At 35.0% G+C, this 21256-nt stretch overlaps 1 protein-coding gene across 1 annotated transcript in view; it reads left to right on the top strand.

Moving 5' to 3' along the window:
* Nucleotides 1-21256, top strand: part of DIAPH2 (diaphanous related formin 2) — a 249059-nt gene that overhangs the window by 127997 nt on the left and 99806 nt on the right. Inside the window, exon 25 of the mRNA XM_074914772.1 lies at nt 17768-17931. Coding sequence (XP_074770873.1) covers nt 17768-17931 — 164 coding nt within the window. The remainder of the gene's footprint in view (nt 1-17767; nt 17932-21256) is intronic.

Here is a 21256-nt window from a genome sequence, read left to right as displayed (position 1 = left end):
AAGAAGACTTATGAGTGCATACAGTGGAAGGACATGAAAGAGGAGTGATTTATTCTGGTTTGAGATCAAAATGTTGGCTGTTCTGAGCCTTACCTCAGAAAAAATTAATATATGATTAAATGCCTAGTCACGCAATTTTTAAAATGTTTTCAACCATCAATTTTTAGTATTTCTTGCTAATATAGAGAAACAGAACACATAACACTGTATTCATATTATTGATATTGTTTGTAAGTGAGTAAAGGCTAGAAACAATGCAACTTTAAAATCAGTTTGGTTTTTTTTCCAGTGGGGAAAAATGGACTACTTGAAGCTTTACTCAACTCTTGAACTTTGATTTACTTGATTCTTAAGAGGATCAGTTGAGACCATCATTACGGTCTATTTTGCTACCGCTCATGGAACAATTTACAAACTTGTTGAAACTTTAGGATCTTGCTTAATGTCAAAAAATTCTAATGAGTGTCTAGTAGTACTGCTGGTACTACAGCATTTAATAAGACTTCTCTTATTTGGTATTGATTACTATTTAAGAATATATAATTTTTTTAATTGTTTACATTTAAGTATGAGGTAAAATATTTCTTAAAAAATCAATTTGTGATTAATTTCACTTTCTATTAGTAACACAGAAGAAAAAACCTATTTTTTCTAAATTAAAATAGGAAGTTGAAGAAAAAGAATTTGTGCTACCTACTTGAAGATACAGCACAGCAAAGTATTTATTTGCTGTTCAAGCTTTGGTTTATGGAATTTTCTGTTTAAACTCTATCTTGTCTTGTTTCAATATCTTTTTATTGTGGTTTACAAGTTTCAAGAGAGCAGAAAACACCTTCTAATATCTTATCTTCCTGGTAAAGAGAGATGTTATGGTTGCCTTCATATGCAAGTATGTGCTGTTGTGATGGTTTGACTCTGGCTAAATGCCAGGTATCCACCAAGTCGCTCTATCACTTCCCCCCCCCCCCTTCCCTTTGTTTTCTCAACAGGGTAAAGAGGGGAAAGAAGATAAACTAACCCTTGTGGGTGAAACAAAAGCAGTTTTAATATAAGCAAAGCAAAGCAAAAGTCCGCGCGCGGAAGCAAAAGCAAACAGAGTTATTCTCTCCTTCCCATGAAGAGGCGATGTTGGGCCTTCTCAGGAAGCAGGGCTCCAATACGCGTAGTAGTTGCCTCGGAGGACCAAGGGTGACCCCACCCCCTTCCTCCTTTCTCCCAGCTTTATACTGAGCAGACGTCACATGGTCTGGAATATCCCTTTGGTCGGTTTGGGTCAGCTGTCCTGGCTGTGTCCCCTCCCAAGATCTTGCCCACCCCGTCCCACTGGGGAAATGTCAGAAAGAGCCTTGGTGCTGTGCAAGCACTGCTCAGCAGCAGCCACACCAGGATGCTGTCAACACCCTGCAGCTCCCAGCATAAACCACAGCACCGTGAGGGCTGCTATAGGGGAAAACCGATTCCAGTTCAGCCAGACCCAGTACAGCTGTATATTGGAAATACAGTGATCAGTAAATAATTCTCTTCAGTTGAAACCTCTCTGGTTCCCTTTCACTTTCTGTCCAAGAAGAGTACAGCCAAAAATACTATGTTAGATAAAATGTAAAATCATCCCATATGTTGGCTATTTCTATGCTGACTTACTATTTGACTTCTGATTCTTACAAGCCCATAGAGGCTAATGACAGCTGCTCAAGTAGGAATGTGAATGGAATTAACTTTGAAGCTATGATTTTGTTGGGCTTCCTGTCTCATCACTTTTGTTTCATTGTTCTGTTCTAGTTAAATGTGTAAAATAATGGAAAAGGAAGTGAGAATGCAATCAACTAGAGAAAGACTAAGATAATATAGTAAGAGAAGAATGGAAAGTGGCCAGAATGAAAGTTGAGAATGGAGATTTTGAGATCAGGGGTACTGTGTCCGAATGACAAGGTTTAGAAATACTCTTATTAGTGGCAGGAAAAGTTCAAAAACATATGCAAATTTTTTCTTTCCACCTACTCCCTGAAAGGTACAAATGTGTTTTTCTTCTTTGTAAGCCATTCTTAGTATATGCTCAGTACTTTTTAAACAGAAAATGCTCTAAGCAGTAGATATAAGTCCCATTATGCTATACATCTTTAGCTTTGCAATTCATTTTAGACTTAAGGTGGGATTTTCTTCTTTTGTGTCTCTTCAGAATTGCAGTTGTACAGATTAATATGTAGGCCTGGTTTTGACTAAGTTACTTTTCCTACTGTTTGATGTTCAAGTTGTCTAGATATCTGTTATTCTAGTGCATTTTCAAGTATGTAAGTTATTCATGTTGCAAGGAACTTTTTTGCAGTGGGATGTATGTTTAAGTACTAGGAATACCATTTTTACCTCCATTACACACGTGGGTCAATTCAAATTCATTGTTAATGAGATATTCAAGTGCTCTTACGAACTTCCACCTTTTACTACATATTCTATGGGCTTTTTACTCACATTTACTTAGTTGATGATGAGCAAAGAAAAAAAAAATGTGGTAGGTGTACATTACATTTTGCATCCAGGACGCTCTGTTCTAAGTTCATGTACCTCTAAGAAAGGTAAATTTGTGTCTTCACTATCAGATTTGAAATTTCATTGAGTTGCTTCGTTGCTTGACTGACAGCCACCAAATGTTTATGTCCCAAATTTGCGTTATTGTGTGTTATACCAAATGCAAGAAAAAAAAAAATCACTGAAATGTAGTTTTGAAAAGGAAATTAACAGTTTTTCGTTTTATGGAAGGTTATGTTTGAAAACCTTTTATTTCTGAACATTGGCATCATATTTAAATGGGTATGCTGAAGGAACCAAGACACACTTGATTAAACTGATTGTGTTTGTAATTCTTAGAAGTACATCTGAAGGTTTGACGTATTTCATCAGCACAGGCAGAAAATCCCACTTCCGAAAGCACTGTGATACAAGATAGGAAGAATTAGTACACGTGTATAATCTGCTTTTCTTTTTCAAACTAGCGGCTTTTTTAGAAAATTCGGGGCATCAGTGAATAAAGTGTTTTCTTTTTCCATTTTTGGATTGCTAATTATTCAAGCTCATAGGGTTCAAAATGCTGAGATGTTATCAAAGAACTGACCCTGCCAAGTTCAAAATCAGATTATAGGCAATTTGTGCTGTGTTTAATTATGTCTATTCAATTGACATTATTAAACTAGGGAAAAAAAAGACTACTATTTGATGTTGTTGGGCTCGAATGTTACTTGAGTTGTTGACTTAGTCTTTAGAGACTGTGTCTCCCCAGCATATAAAATGATCTGCTGGTGCAGACTAGCCCTTTTATAGGTACAGGTTTAAAAATTAGTTAATCAGCAGGTCAGAAATACATCCGGGACCTATTGCAGTTAGAAGGCACAATAACAGAAACACATTCTGAAGACCTCAGTCCTGAGCAGCACAGCAACACTCACAGAGGCAATCCCAGAAGCTGTAGGGGTTATTTTATTTTTATAGGATATCATCTTGTTCAGTGACAGCCGTGATATAACTGTTGCTATTCAATTTCATTTTCACTGGGAAATGTCAATATGGCCTTGTGACATTTACTAATCCTTTCACTTAGCTAATTTTTCACCCTGTAAAAAAAAAAAAAAAAAAAAAATTCCCACTAAAATTGCTGTGAAATATTTGCATGACTGGTGTCACATTTCTTATTATTAAATATTTGTCATGAAGGTCAACAGATACCATTGAATTAAAAAGTTAAAGGTGCTGTTTCTGCTGCGTGCAAATATTTTAGACCTGCAATGTATTTTCCCATTGTGTTTGCTGTAATATGAAGCAGGTGAAATTTTTTTACTATCCAAATAAATTGAGTCTCCTTTTCTGGTTTTGACTGAGAACAGTTGGGTTTGGTTTGTTATTTAATACAGTAAATGGTGCTGTTGATAGTTTTCCCAAATAAATTTCTTCCTAAATAAGTGGAAAAAATCAATCAGTTTGTCATGGTACTGTTAAGAGTCCCTGTTGGGAGTTCTAGGAAGTATTATGCTTTATAATTTCAGAATTGCAATACATGTTTTTATATTAGTCTTTTTAAATGAAACTGGTTTCATTCATTTACTAGTGTCCCTTGAACATCCATGGTTACTAAGCTGCAACCCTTGTAGAAGTAGAGACACTTCCCAATTAAAGATGAATTTAACCTTCTAGAAAAAAACCTTTGGTGTCTTCCTACTTGGTCAAGTCTAGTCTTCCTACCTGAGAGTCAGTGTAACATTACGTATGTTTTCCTTAAGCTGTTTCTTTGACAAAAGAGGGTTGAGGAATGATGGAGTTTTGAGCGTAGTTTTACCCTTGATTTTTATCCCCTCTGCTTTATTTCCTCTGAGTAAATGTGATACTAAGAGGTATGTGAGAAATAGTGGTAGATGAAACTGTCAGTCCACCTTCTACATTGAATCTGTAAATATAAACAGCCTGCGTGGAGTTACAAGGGTGTCTTATAGGGTATATGGAGTAGCAGGTTCGTCTTGAGGCAGAGTGAACATGCTGTGCTATCAGTTGCAACTCTAAAGCCATCTTTGGTTTACTACGTCTCTTTCTCAGCTTTATTGAGGCACACTGAAGCTTTCTGGAATACACGTGGGAGGCAGGGGTTAATCAGTAAAAATCAAAGTATGACATTTTCCTTAAGGTATACTGAAATTCTGTATTTTCCTCTGGAGCACTGTGCATCAAGAGAGTGGTTAGTCTGAGAAACTGTTCAGATATTTCATGTTGTTTTATTTGATATAGTCTGTGTGTTGATCAGTGAAACAGAATTTGGAAAACTTGAAATTGGTCAAGTCTAATCTGGCAAGATTCCAGATGTTTATTTTTGTCCAAACAGGAGTTTTTAATGATACTTCACTGTGCTTTTGCTTGGTACCTGGCTTTGGTACCTTACTCTACTAAACATATTGCTAGTTATCATCTTCCTTTGTCTATGCCCTTAAGGCAGTCTGTAGTCTGTGAGGCTGATTTTGTCTCAAAGCAAATCAATTTTCACATAACTGGTCAAGCACTGAAGCAATGATTTAGTAATCTCTCTTTGTTGGTTTATATGATACTTTGTTCATAAAAGAATATCTCCTGATCAATTATGCAGGCCTGTGTAGAGTTCTTTTTTCAACAAGAAATATATAGATATTAAAATATAGGAATGTAAAAGAAGGAACAAAGCCAGGTACCAAGCAAAAACACGGTGAAGTATCATTAAAAAGTCCTATTAGGACTGTTTTTATGAAAACTGTACCTTTGACCAGACCAAAACTTAATGTTTAAAAATACAGGAACTATGAGAAATGATAAATGAAAATAGTGTTATACAAAGCAGACTATCATTTTTCTTTCTGACAGTATGTTTCTACCTGAAGATCTTCATATCTTTAAGAAGGAAAACCCTAATGTGGGTGGACATAAAATTATATTGACTTCTTTTGTGGTGAGCTATTCTGAAAACCCTGTGAACAGGAGTGTGCAAACCAACTGAAGGTTCCACTATAGTATGAATAAAGGAAGAAATTGGAGAATGTAACAAATGGGGAGGTGGAATGATATGCAGTGGGTAGCCGTGTGGCAATTAAGAACTTCAAATAGCTTATGTTTCTAGTTTCTCTTTATTGAAAAACATGCATTCTGTGAATTATGTAGTACAGACTTTTGTAGGTTATCTGTTTAAGTCCAGACATGTGACTATAGATTTGTGTTGGATTTTTTGTTTATTTAATCCTCGAGATTATGTAGATTTACCACATGAGGGAGCTCCATTCTGTCCTGCACCTTGAAGGATTGCGCATCTAGAATTGTGCTTCAAAGCTAGTACTGAATAAAATTGAGCGAGGATTTTACACAAGAAAGGAGAAAAGTATAAAAATGTTGCTGAAATGCATTTTTAGAGTATATGTTGGCTAACTACTGAGGGAAATTTTTGACAGTAATCTTCATAGACACATGAAAAATTATGCAGGAGGCAAAGCCTGCTTGTTTAGGAGTTTCTAAAGAATAAAATTCTATGAACAAAAATCTACTTAAATACATGGGAATCTAAAGGCTTCTTGATTGTGAATAATTGCCTGTGGGAAACTGCTTACATCCTTAAATTTATATTAAACCACGTTGTCCACATCACTGAAAGATATTTTTGTAAACAACTGTGCACTACTGGAATGATAATTCATTAGAGATCCATTGTCTGATTGCTGTATGTTTATTTTAAAATCTCAAATTAATGGGAGAGTGCACTCTATAAATCCCTGGAGCTGCAGCGTTAGATATCAAAATCAAACTGTCATGAGAAAAAGCTTTATCAAAAATTTTGGTGTTGATGGAACAGTTTTTTGCCCTCTCCCCTTCTACAGTCCCCAAAATGAAATTCAAAAAACCCTTTTTGGAGGGGAAGGATGTAATTGAGAAAGTGTGCGCTTTTTTTTTTTTTTGTAAAGCAGTGTATCAGAGTATAGGAAGTGTTCATTTCAGACCCTGATTGCTCTGTGATTATGCTCTTTATTTTTCTGTCTGACCAGAATATTTGTTTTCCTTTTATTTGTAATTCCTTTTCCTCCTTGATTTTGAACATCTAGGCTCTTGAAACATATGATCTGAACTTTTTCAGATTTCTGAAAAAAAGAAATTAGGACTTCTGACATTGCTGCATTAAAGGAAACCTAGAAATGTAAGGAGTCGCTTCTCTTTTCCTTCTCTATACTTCACCCAAAAGCTTTATCTAGATGAAGAACCATCAGATCTACTGATTGAAGCTTGTTTAAAACAGGGTACAACTGGCAGCTCAAACATACTCTCTTAATTAAATCCAGATGAAGTGAGGAAAAAACTGCATGATCAAAGAGAAAGTGAATGTGGTTGCAGTTTCTCTGAAAGATTTAGGACACAAAAAGCTGTAATTATTGTTTAAGGCATCTCATTGTCTGCTCCAAAGCTAATATAGTATTTCTAGGAGTGTCTACCTTACCGTGGCTTCACTGAAGTAGGTATTGACAACTAATTTTTTTATTGTTGTTAGAACATGGTTTGTCAATGCTTTGTATTATTTGAAACAGTCACAATTAATTTGAATATAATATGCAAAACAAATTTTGCAGAATCACTTTGTTTTTTCTAGCTGCATTTTAGTTGTTTTCTTTTTTGTTTTTATTCACCTAAGCAGATTTTTATCTAATTGTTCTCCAGGGAAGGTATTCTAGAAATCCATTACTCTTGCAACATTTTCTCTTGATATATCCTTCACTGTCATGTCTTCTGTGTTGCTTTATAATTAATGCATGAATAGTGATTATAATTAATTGTTTGCTACCACAAAAAATGAGATTTCAGCTTGAAAAAAATTAGATACCACTCTTCATATTGTTTCAAATTATTTCTAAACTAAAATACCACAAATGAGAATTGAGTTAAATTATTTCTGTTGCAAAAGGTGCTGGAGAAGCCCCTGCAGAAAGTATATAGGGAGTGACTAATTCTCAGACTTCTTAGTATGGTATTGCAGGCAAAAATGTGATCCTAGACTTTGAAGAATCTAAGCAAAGATCTATGAATCTTGTACAAGTATAGGTAAATCACCTGTAAACCATTACCAAGCTGGAATAATAAACTGGAGAATCCTTTACATTCTTCTGTAATTTTGTAAGACTTTTTGCCTTTCTTCTGTCCTGTCATCAAGTATCCATTGTTCTAGCACTCCTATCAGTTACCCCCTCTTCATGCCACCGTCACGCTCAAGTACATGGTGTAGGTCTAAAAAGGCATAAGATCTGCAAGGAAAGATCATGAAATACTTTACCAGTATAGGCTGGGTGTGAAGTTTATATGTGTCTGTTTTGTTCTTTATCTGGTATAATTTTTTTTCCTTTATTTTTAACAGTTCTCCCTACTTCCATTTCAGAACAAATGAAGCTAAATAGTCCACCTCTTTCATTCATGAATGGCATTTTGCCATTCTCTTAAAAGGATGTTTTTCACCTGTCAGACAGTGTCAGTAAATTCAGTTCCTCTCAGCATGTTTTTGCAAAAGCAGTTTCAAAATTCTGGTGACTTCATCAGTGGAAATAAAGCTTTGTTTTTGACAGGGTGAAAGGTTTGTTTTGATTTCAGGAGTTCTAGAGCTTTTAGAAATTGTTTTGATCTTTCTGTCTTCTGTGAAAAATTAGAGTATGGATTTTGGGGATTATTTTCCTGTTAGAAATATGGAAAAAAACCCCAATTGTCTTTTTCTCACAATAAAACTTGGTTTTAGATTAATTAAGGTTAATGACTGCCTTTAATTTTTGGGTTTTTCAATTTTTTAAAAAAGTATTTTTATTTAAGATAGACAAGATTTTCCCTTCTCTAGCCTGTGGCTTTATAAATGCTTCTTTTTATGTGTTATGTTTGAGGAGCCGAGTGCTCTTCCTATTAAAGCTTTCTTCTTCATGCTACCACAGGAAATTCCTAAATCAGCATGTAAGTCTTCAAGCAGACTTTTCCAATATAAACCAATTTAAGAAACAGCCTGTGGAGTTCTATTCCTTGGACTGAATATTTTATAAAATAGACCCTTGTTTATCAGTTTTTGTCTAGATAGTTCCTGTGGGACTTTCAGAGAAATGAGCACTGGTCTTTGCATTCAGATTAACAGAAGCATAAATAAAAAAGGCAGTATTGAAATTATGTTGACATAAGCTTTCTCTTGTGCATAGTAAAGTGGTGTATGTAGAATCAATGGAAGTAGTCTTTTCATTATTGAGAAGTTTGAATGCGTGAAAATTAGGAATTGATATGATTGTTTAGATCTAGGAGTAAGTAAACGTTGATGGACTTTTCTAGCATTTATCAAGATTAAAGTTTTATTGCCATTTAGGGACAAGTCAGAAAGCCTCATCTTAATTAGCATGAATTTAGCATGATTCTGCACTTCGGGGAGACGGAACAGGTCACAGTTAGCATTGTTATCAGGTGGTTATGATCTTTCTGTGCTTCATTTTCATGAACACAAACACTGAAATAATGTCTGTACACAGTGTATTAAATAATTCTGACAGTTAATGACTTCTTCAGGTACTGATGTAGTGAAGGCCAAGGGGAGAAATAGAACTCTACTGTATGATAACTGAGAAGCAACTGTTTCTATGGTTGGGTGGTTTTTTGTTTGGCTGGTTTTGTGTTTTGGGGTTGGGTTTTTTTGTTTGTTTTTTTTTGTTTTCTGGGCTATTCTGACAAATGCTGAATGATGAGGTAATTTGCTTTGTAATGAGAAAGAAATTCTCACCCTGAGCTTTTTATGGGTATTTTATTAGTGAATCTTTAAGCTCTTCAGAAGTACATGATATTGTGTAAACAGATAAAAATAGGACTCCTTCTGTGGGTCCTGGTTTCTTTGGATTCTCATTTGAGTAGATGAAGTGTATTGTAATGAAGATTTCTGCCTTTTTTTTTTCTGTAAAGGCTTTCAATGGGAGGAAAAGATTAGGTATATAATTGTGATTCATAATTATCTGTGTATGCTCCAGAAGTCTTGTCTTCTGTGTAGTCATTGAGATACATTATGTATGTAGTGTGAATGATAAAATTGTTAGCATCTGTTTACATACTGATAGCAGATGAAAATAAAGCTATCAGTGTAAATGACTTACTGTTATTAAAGCTGAATTTCTGTCTTCAGCTAATAACTTCTGTTTGTGTTTCTCCAGTTCAATTCAAAGAATGCTCTATTATGAATGAGCTTGGAGATTAGAAACTAAAAGCTCTGGTACATCCTTCATTAAAGACGATGACACCATTGAATCAAACTTTCTCTTCTAGCTATATAAAACATATTTTTAGCATAGTTTGGCAGTTCCTTGATCCAGAATCCTGTTCTACAATGGTGTGCAAGAGTTTTGAAGTGACAGAATGCTGTTTGTGTGGTTGAAATACTTTAAGTAAATTTTCTACTTAGTGGTAGTTGTTTGGAAATAATTACAAAAATATCTGTGTTCTTGTTGAAGTGTATTTCTTAAATATTGGTAGTAGATAAGTGTACCTGGGGGGGGGTGCAAAAAAGGTGTTTTGTTCTATGAACAGTGTGTGGAACTGGATTAGCAAGCAGTCTACTATTGGTTTTAATTTCAGTTGATCATGCCAGTGAAGCATGGGTTTGGTTCTTTTTCGTCAAGTCAGACAATGAGATGACTTAAGTCTGGATAAAAAGCTAACTCGAACCCAGTGCTGATAAAAACCCTCATTTATTTGGACCTTATACTTGCTTATTTTATGACATTATGAAGATGATGAGAATAATCCATTTTATTGAAAGCCAACTTTAAATAATAATGGCCATTTGATTTGTTGAAATAATGAACTATTCAGCAAGGTAATTTTAAAACTGGATGTTTATACTTTGTAGTAAGGATTCTGACAACTGGTTTGTTCTTAATGGTTTATGTTTCTCTTCAGCAGTTCTCATAATCTGATTTAATTTTCTCATGCTTGGGGTGGGAAAAGCTATATTTGGGTAATGTACAGTGTGTAAAATTTATTTGTAAATTTGGGATTTTGTTACTGGTATGAAGTTGCATTATATATCCAGTTTAAAGAGAGAGAAATTGTTTGAGATGGTATATTTTGAAGTTGAAATTATGTATAAACAGGGTGACCAAAGTCATGTTCATTTGGATTTCCCAGAATCACAGAATGGTTGAGGTTGGAAGGGACCTTTGGATGTCATCTTGTCCAACTCCCCTGCCCAAGTTGGACCATCTAGATCAGGCTTACAGAACTGTGTCCAGATGGCTTTTAAGTATCTCCAGAATTCCGTAACCTCTCTGGACAACCTGTTTGAGTGCCATTTAAGCTCAGTCACCCATTTAAGATCAGTTTGGCTGTACTCAACACTTGATTCAGGCTCAGAAATGTAGACGGCCAAATATGTATTAGGTTATGAATTTCCATTTAAGTTGCATTAGGTATAAATGCAGACCCCTCTGAGGAAGCTGTCTTTTCTGTTCTGGTTTCTTGCCTGCTGTACCATACACTTAGTTGGATTTTGTTGCTAATTCCTTACTGCTGAAGATGTCAAGTGCCACCTATGAATAAGGTTAATTTGTAAGCAGATCTGGTGATCCACACATAGGTATTAGTTAAATGCAGCATTTATGATGAGTGGTGTCATGAATGTTTTTTAATCCCACTCTTACATGCTTTATCTAGTACATCATAAAAGGCACACAAACAAAAATCAGCTGTTGTGTGATTATTTACATAATTCTTTCTGCCTAATTAAGTCTCCCCCAAATATGTCATTTCAGGCTCCAACAATTTTACTTTCAAGCTTTTTGAATAGGCAGTTTTTCATCACATTTATGAATTTTCCCACAGTGTCTGCAGTAACGTTATAGATTGAGCTGACTGACAGTTAGTTAACAGAAGTAAAACTGACTTTGATTTCTTCAAACTAGAATACACAGTAAAGATAATAGACTGGGTTTATGCCATTAAAATGTATGTACTCTGCACTGGATTAATAACAAAGTTCTAATTTTATCAAAACATCAATTATTGCTATGTTAGTTGTTCCAGATATTCCAGCTGTATCTGTCCCTTTAAAGAGCTGTAGTGTGTATTTGTATCTCCAGAATAATAATGGAGTTACGATATGTGACTGCATTCCCTCCTGCATCAAATACTGCTGATATTAATTCCATAGTTCTGCTCAGGACAGGAGAGAAACATTCAAACATATAATTTGTGATGGAAATTTTAATAAGCCAGTTTTAATTAAACTGTATTATCTGAGACACAGAACATTCTGATGGAAATTGTCAATTTTCAGAACAGTAAATGAGTACTCAAGAGTTTGGAATAGCTAACAGAATAATAAATTATTTCAAATTGTAAATTTAGTAAAGCATGAAAGAATACACATTGACATATTTTCAGTCTTGCAGTGTTTAGGATTATAAAGGCTTGGAGCTTTATCATTGCATAATGATATAGATCATGGATATTTTGCACTCAGCTCAGATTTATCAATCTGTAATTTAAAGCTAACAAACAAAACACAGTATATTTCAAAAACCACATTATTTTAAGTAAAAAAATTTTTGCATTGGAAAGAGTGATTTACCAGTTTGCCTATCATAAATTATAAATTATTAGTGATGATAATTTTTATCTAAAAACAGTGTGTCATATAAAATCTAATAGTAGAATCAAACAGTTACAGATGCACCTAAAAAGACTGATGTGGACAAGTTTAAAGGAAATCATATGGAGATTTATAATGAACCCACATTTCTGTTTTTTTAATGATACTGTGCTGTCTTTTGAGAACAGGTTCTGTCTGCAGTGTATATTAGGATCAGTGTGTATAGTGGTATAAGAAACATAGATACGTTCAGTAAAACTGAACGTAACTGCAAAGTAAGTAGATGAGATATTTAAATAAATAAGGTTTAGGTGACATTTGCTTTCCACATTCCTAGAAAATCCCATGCTGATTTTTTGCCTCCTCATTATAGTGCTAATTTCTATAATATGCTAAATACATTGATTCTTTCCCTTTAGGTTGAGTACATTTATAAATGAGAACATCTTCCATCTCTAGTCCCAGGTGGCCTTTATTTTCTTTTGTCCTTGTGTTTTTGCTCTCTATTAGACGTTAATCCATCTGTAGCATAATGCCAGCTGCCTCTTTCTTAAATGTTGTTTTTTTTTTTGTGTTGACACAAGCTTTTGAGAATCAAGTGTAACATGGAAAAATCTCCCAGTGGAATGTTGCTTTCACCTGTTTTCAGCTTCCTGTAACCAGTAGCTGGAAGGACATGTCAAGAAACTTCTGTGAAGCCTTTGAAATGCTTTTGAAAAGTGTTAAGAAGTTTCTGGCAGGTTTCTCCTTTTTGTTTACAGTGAATTCTTTCTTGTTCTGGATGTATCAAAGACATCAACTCTGTGGTCTGTTTGTTTTACTGTTTCAAACCTGCGGTGAACATCTCTTAAATTCCATTTTTATTGTGACTGTATGCCATGGAAAGGGGCCTCCTGAACTGCTGGAACACCAGTACATTTTTTATAATTATAGTTAAATTACCAATGTTCTTTCTACTGTGGCATATTTATTGTTGATGAATGCCAAGCTGTCAGTGTTGGCTTTCATTTTCTTGTAAATGCTGACAGTAGTAGGTGTTGCCTTTGGGCAAGTGAGTTTTTTGTGTGTTCAGGTACTTTATTAACTGTTATTCAAGTTATTGATACAATGATGTGAAATGCATAGCAGACATTGTGGTAGAAGTGATGACTTTCTCTCTAGCTGATTTTTTTACCTTAATTTCTCTGATCCTTTTTTTCTGATCTGTTTACGTGGAAGGAACTGTTCTAGAGAGCCTGGAAGTATACCATGGTAGTGGTCATAATATGGACATAAAGAATTCAATTCTGCTATTGATGGTAATTAGTGCTTCTTTATCTCTGACATAATATGGTAGTATAGTGTCATGGCAATATTTGTATCCATTGCTTGCTTAATTAAGTGAATTAATTCAGGCATTGCACTGAAATGCCAGGAAACTGTAGTTACCCAGTCATATTTCAAAGTGTAAGAAGTCATTGATTTACTTAAAGAAATTTTCAGTTATTACAGCTGGCTTTGTACAGCCGTGCTAATACTTGCCTCTGTTCTGATACTGATACTACAGTTAATATTCTCACTCCAGAAATTCTACTCATCTAGGTATTTATTTTTTTTTACCTTTCTGGTGCTGGTCATTGTCAAGCAAACCACAGAACTGGAGGGAAGGTTTAGTTGGCAGCTGTAATACAAAGACATAAAAAAAATCCTTGAAAGAACGAAATAAAAAAAAAAAAGAGGGGGGAAAGAAGTGTGGCAGTTTCCCAGATTCTTTTCTAATCTTTTAACAGTAAGAAGAGAACAGAGAAAAGTAGAATTAGTAGATACCCGAAATTTTGCAGCAAAAGCTATAAGGATAATAGCAATAAGGATAATGGAGGTTAACGCTCTGCGTTTACCTGTATCTTTGTAATCTGAAAGGCATGAAGTTTTCTTTTGTTACTTGTTTGCATTTTAATTTTCTTTAGAGTTTTTTAGGAACATGGCATGCAGAGGATTTTACTGGATTGCATGGTAAAACATATATTGCTAAATGAACAATGCTTAATTTATTAATTTCAGGGTGATGTTAAAACCCATGAAATAAGATAGCGCTTTCAGAAGACACTTGTAAATGTTAAACTGAAATAACACTTCTTCAAAAATTCAAAGTTGACACTTAGAAAATCTCAGAGTAGTTTTGTGTAGTTGCCTTCTGCAGTAGTATTAAAAAGAAAAAAGGAAATAGATTAGAGGGAATAAACTTTCATTTACCTAGTAACTGGTAAAATAAGTATTTAAAAACTTCAGTAAGGATTTTATGTACAGAGTTGTCTAGATGGTGCTTAGATATGGTTCTGTTATTGCAGTGGTGGATTATTAGTAGCAAAGCAACAACTCTGTATATTCAGATGTACAAACCCATTTTTCTTGGTTTATGTGGAACTTGGGGAGACAGGTATGGTACTGGAGATGGAAAAATGGTTTTACGTGGGTTGATTTTGGGGGTGGGGGGTGTGTTTGGGGTTTGGTTTGTTTGTTGGTTGGTTTTTTTCTTAATTTTTCAAATAATAGTGTTTGCAGTGAAGTCAGGTTAGAATTTTCCTATGGTTATGAAATGAACTAAAAGTGTGTGTAGAAAAACAAGCTTGTGAATAAAGTGATTTCTTGTAGTTGAATAAGCATCTTTACACTTGATAGTTCAGTGACTTTTGTTTTGGTTCAGAATAGTAACAGTGAAGCCTTGCTTATAGTTTTAAAATGAGCACTCATTAAAGGTTTATATTAATGATAACTTGGAATGAAGTTTTTCTATTATGCAGAGTTTAGCTTAGTTTTTTTCAATGTTTTGTCATGAAATAGTGTAGGCAAGTATGGCTTTGCTCCTCTGGAATTACTGTGTTGACTAAGTCTTTGCAATGACTTGAAGCAAAACATTTCAAGGTGATGTTTCAAGTTACTAATATTTTCTGAGGATCGTATCAAGTATATACAGTGTGACAAAGTAGCTTTGTTAATATGACATGGTGTATGACTAGAAACTTGTCTCCACAGATCTAACTTGTTTTCTTCAAAACTGAATATAGCTAAAATACTCTTTTCTCCCTTTGCTCATGGTATTCCTCCATCTTACCAACACTCTTTTGTCTTACAAGCCAGCTGTTAATGGTACTTAAATACAAATGTTGAAATTACAGTATATGTTTCTACAGGGTTACTTTGAAAGATCTTCTAGTTTCAGTAACACTACTGGGTTTTTTTATTTTTATTGCTTACTGTTGTTATTTCTCATGTTGAATGTGCAACCTGAATAGAGAATTTGACTCTGGGAGCTTTGTCTCAAAGAATTAATTTCAAATCTGCAATGTTTGAAGGGTTTTCTTTTTTCAAAATTTTCAGTAATTTGTAGTATATTAGTTGGGTTTTATATTATATGAGGTTGTTTTTAAAGGAACCACAGATACAATTTGTATAATCATATACCTTGACATTTCTTTTTCCTAGTATTTTTGTTGAGTTTTTTTAAGACAGTAATCTGCTGACTCTAAGGCAATTCATGTTTTTCTAAAATTCTTAGACTGTGCTCAATTATTCAGTATTATGCCGTTATTACCTATTTAATGTATTCTTGCCATTAAACTTTCATTTCCTTTTATACAGTTAAATGTCATTGAAGACTGAACTATACTAAGTTTGTCTTGTATTAAGATGAGTGGTTCAACACTCCAAGCTTGAAATTCTAACCAAGCCGGTTAATCCTCATTTCAGTTAACTGAAAATATAGGTATTGTTACTGTGCACTCCTATGAAACCATATAGGTAGGTATTACTGTTTAAAAATCTTGATATTTATATGTTAAGAACCATCATGTTGATTTCTACTTTTCGCCATTCTAAGTTAACATTATAAGCTAATGAAAGAATATAACTTTATTTTTATGCTTCTGAGGCTGTAATGGAGAAGAAGGGATTACTTAGAGAGTAAGTTTCTTAGGAGGAAAATTTGTATTACGTAAAGTTTTTGATCATACTTTTAAGGTCCAATTGTTAAATTACTGTTTACATACCTACCCTCCCATTAGTTAGAGCAGGAAAATCTAGGTGACATATTAGGCCTCCTTCCAATGGAAGGTATTTCCAGCTTTGGTATGCTTTCATGTAGCTTGTGGAACAACAGGTTTCTAAGTACTAACAGTATCCAAACACTACCGAAATGTTATGAATAGAATATCCACCTGAATTTCCTTTCTTTATTCTGCAATTTGTTGAGTATTTTCTGAAGAATCATTCGTGGGTTCAGTCTTATCGCAAAAATAAATGGTCTGTAAGATTTCTCTGTATATCTCTCCCCTACTTAATTTCCAGGTTTGCTATTTGCAGAGAGATGGGGATCTCAAAATATTGAGTAATTAGCAATATGATACTAGGCAGAGTCTCAAATTAGAGTCTGAAGTATGGGGAAAGGTTGAAGCATGAGCTCTGCTGTATTAAGAATAAGAATCTGCCTGGAATAGACATTACAAGTAAAAGCTACAGGGAGCCAGGCTGCATGATTTTTGTAGTTCAGGGAATAACTTGTGTCTTTTGTTCTTGGTTTTTGATATGTACAGCATAACACTTGCATCAGCTACAATTCAGTATCAGCAGAACTAGTTTAATTGTGTACTAGCTGTTTTTTTACAGTGATTTGTGACTTTGTATCTTCATGGATATAAACAACCACAGCAGAAGAAAACAGCAGACTGATGCTTACTTGCTTCAAAGCAAAGTAGTATTTCCCTTAGTAGCTTGCACCTTTCCTGCATTTGCAAATGAATTGTTCTAAAAATATTTTTCTCATATAGGGGAAAAAAATGCTACTTTTTTCCTATTTAAAAGGATTACGCCAGACACTTAATGATGACTGCTGGGATGGAAGTCAATCTCAGTTTCATTTCTAGACTTCCTAATGGAAAAAAATACTTCTGTTGTTCCGTGGTGTTTTTCTTAGTAATAATTTTTCAATGCTGTTTGTCAGTTAACTGGAGCATGTGGGTGGATATTCCATTTTGATAAGTTCTGTCAAATTACACAGTTAAGAGGAGAGAACACCCTAAATGAGTGTACCCAGTACAGGATGCCTGAGGCATGAGCCGAGCTATGTGGCTAGGCATTAAGGAATCCACAAAGAAGACACGTCTGCAGTAAAGGCAAAGAAAAGTAGACATCATACTGTATAATTTTGTCACTGGTAGTTATGCATAGTGCAAATTTTACATATAAAATGTATGTACATAATATGGAAGACATGACATCATATCACTTGAACATAGCAGGGTATCATAGTCAGATTCTCACAGCAAACTAATTTTCAGTGTGTATTTTCATAGAATGTGTTATACAAAATTAATCATTTATTAGAAGAAAAATGGCCAAGATATTTGGAACTTTTATAAAGTCAATGGTATAGTCTATTAATGGCAGATCTTCACCATTGGAAAGAGATCATTGAATGGAAAAGTGTGCCACTGTGTTGGTATGAACTTGCAGACATGTAACATTACTATATAAAAATGTCATGTTTGAAAGCAGGATAGCACGAGCAAATTTTCCAGTTCTAACCTTTGTACTGAGTTTTCTTTGTTTGTTTTTTACTGTTAGATTGGATTATATTTGAATCCTTTTCCTTAACAAAACCTTACAGCTTTGCTGAGAGTGCCCGAGAGCAATATGAAAAACTGTCCAACATGCACAACAACATGACTAAATTGTATGAAAATTTGGGAGAATACTTTACCTTTGATCCCAAAGCAGTAAGCATAGAAGAATTCTTTGGCGATCTGAGCAACTTCAGAACTCTATTTTTGGTGAGTAATGTCTGCAAAGCATTATACATATTCTTATTTCTTCTTTGTTCCAATTTGATTTCTTTCTTTCTTCTCTCTATATCTCATATTACAGTTTACATTTAGTTCTGTGGCAGGAAATTGGATTTTGGTCACTGATAGCTGTCAACCTCCAGTTTGTAACTTGCCAACTCAACTGTAAATGTGGTTGAGATATATGAATATTTATAAAATATTGTTCCTCGTTTTCCTCTATTGATTGACGCACAACAAACAGACATGATACTGAAAAACATGTTAAAATGAAAACCTGAATGGATGTGTCTGTGTTCATATTGTGCTAGAATCTGGCTAGTGCCTTAATGATGCTGTGATGCTAAGGCTGAGACTTTCGAGATGAGCTCTGTATCCCTGGCAAAACTCGCAAAGTTCACTTAGATGCTTATATTACTGTTTCCAGTCATCCACTGTCGTCGATGTCAGGGTATGGCATTTTATGAAGGAAGTTAAGAATTTCATTTTAAACAGCTCAAGTTTCTTAACAGGTTTAATGTCATCTTTCCTAGTGGCTGTCTGGGAGCCATAATTAGATGCACCATAGGAAGTGTACAGGCAAAACAGATGCCTAGAATGTCACATTGTGTCTCCAGAGAATATTAACATCTCCTGGAAATACCACCATTTACCATACAGCTGTGGCTCACCGACCTGTCTATTGCCAGTAGCTGGCTTAATTTATCATGTAATCATAAGGACTTTCAGTTTCAGTGCGATGGAGGAATAACTACTTAAAAACATTATTTTCATGCTGAGTTTACTTTATTAGAAAACTTTTGCTAAAATATATTTAATTATTCATTTTAAAGTTGCTGAAATTGTTCTTTTTTTAATAAGCAAATCACGGTTTCTTTTATCACTATTAAGTATGCTAACACATCTGCATGAAGACTTGTCAAGAACAGGAGATATTGTGTGTTTACTTTTTCATAAATCCAAGACTTAGGTTTTCAATAAATTCGGAAATCCACTTTAATGTAACTACTTGAAACAGACTTCAGACTAGCAATGTCCAAATATTGTGATGAAAATCTGTCCTCAAATATGTATTTAAACTGTTATGAAGGTCATAGGAGATAGCGGGCAATTGTTTTCTAGAAGCTGTATTAGAATCAAAATACTTTCAATTGCTTACATTTATTTTCCTTTTGACTTCCTGAAGATCTGGCTGATGGTGTGTTGCTCTTCAATGGGTATAATTAAATTTCCAGGGAGAATATTTTTCAGAGATTCATGTATCTCTTTGGAGTGACTGAGTAGCAGTGGGGAGGGGGAAAAGTGGTATTTGAGGTTTTCTCTTAGTGCAGTAAATCTCATAATAACAAGGTTGGAATATTTTTGTGGCCTTTCCAAATGAACCAAAAGCAGCAAAGAAACTGCAGTGTGTACATCACAGTTCCAGGAACAGATGAAATTGTCATTGTTTCAGGTTTAGAATGAGTTTCTGTAAGTAATTCTGTAAGAGTAAAGTGCTGAATTCAGGGCCAGGGGTGCTACTGAATCATATGTAAAAGATCTTTATTTCACAGCAAAAAGCTGTACATAAGACTTTAAAAAGTGATAGTGATGATAATTTGATAATTGACTTTCCTTAGAGTTGTGGACTTTGGACTACATGATGTAGTATTAATGATACAGTAATGATTTTGGTAACGCTTGTGATTTTGGTAACACTTTAGCCTTTACTATAATGGCTATATATGATGTATGTTTATAATAGATAATGCTTTACCCATGTCCATTATTTTGATAGCTTAACAAGCAAAGGGACAACTGAATAAAAATCTTGGATTGAAACACTGGCTATGAAGAAATCGCCACAAGACTTGTGGTATCAAAATTTTAAACATATGGACATGCAACGCATCTTCTGGTGACCCAGGTCCCACTCTCTGCAAAGCCAGAATCTGGTTTAAGTTGTAAAGTTTTTATTTTTATACTTTCTCTACATTATCTATGTTGCTGGCTATCCATGTCTAAATTCATGGAGTTATGTTGGTTGGACTTCCAGAGATTCTGTAGTTTAATTTTCTGCTCAAAGCAAGATCAAGTTAGAGCACGTTGCACAGGGTCTTGTTCAACCTCTCTGGGTCCATTTTCCAGTGTTTGATCTTACTTACGGTGGGAAAATAAATAACTGAATAACCTTTCCCATGTTCTAACAGTTGTCATCACCTCTTGTTCTCCCACTGTGCACCTCTGAGAAAAATGTAACTCTGTCTTCTCTACACCCTCCCATGACATCGCAGGCAGCCGTTAGCTCTTTGCAGAGCTTTCTCTTTTTACAGCTGAGCAAACGCATTTCTCTCCTCTTCTGCTTCTCACGTGCTCAAGCCTCCTTATCGTCTGGGTATCACCAGCTGGACTCACTCCAGTGTCTTACACTGGAAAGCCCAACCTGGATGCAGAACTCCAGGGGTGGTTTTAGAAGTACCAGCAGAGTAGAAGAATCGCTTCCTTTAACCTGTTTATTACAGTTTTGCAGAGCCCAGTGTGCATTCCGCCTGCTCTGCTGCAACGCCACGCTGCTGCCTCGCGTTCAGCCAGATGCCCACGAGGACCTTCGTTTTCCTGCAAAACAGCTTTCTAGGATTGCATTTGCATTTTATGTTAGTAGTGTTTTAGGGCTCAGCAGAAGCCTCGTAATGCAAGCCTATACTATACAAATATCCCGGAGGTTGGCAGGGGAGAGGGTTGCTTTTTAAAAAAACCCAACCAAACAAAAAACCCCCCAAAAACCAAAAGCAAACAACTAGGTTGCATTTCAGAAAAAGTATTTGTGAGAACAGCGTGCTAGTTTTAAGTTTTGGTACATCTCTGAAGCTTGTAGTTAATGGGTGATGCTTATTTGGCCTAAATTGTCCTAACTTCACACACACACACACACCCCCCCCCCATATTTGCTGATGTACCTCATTTAAATGAGGTTCTATTATAAGAAAATCCAGGGAAACATTTTTTTCACATGCTTCCAAATCTAGGCTGTTCAGGTGGTGTATTAAGTCACAGAAGAATTTTAATTTGAATTGAGAATAAGTCTGTCTTGAGTGTGAATTCATTTCATTTGTAGTTATAACAAAGCTCCAGATACCCCATTCTCACTGGTTTAGTAAGCTGTCAGAGATTAGGACAGTTCTAACTTTATTGTTAAGCACTGAAACAGCTATAGCGATCAGAGTAATGAAGGTATTGAGATTGCTTGTGCAAACTACTGTTAGTTAATATTTACAGATAATCCTCTGCTTAATGCTCTAGGCATCTGTTTGCATCTTCTGTGAATACTCCTCTA

Source organism: Athene noctua, chromosome 11 (genome assembly GCF_965140245.1).
Source record: "Athene noctua chromosome 11, bAthNoc1.hap1.1, whole genome shotgun sequence".
NCBI classification, from domain to species: Eukaryota; Metazoa; Chordata; class Aves; order Strigiformes; family Strigidae; genus Athene; species Athene noctua.
This window is presented reverse-complemented; position numbering and strand designations above follow the sequence as displayed.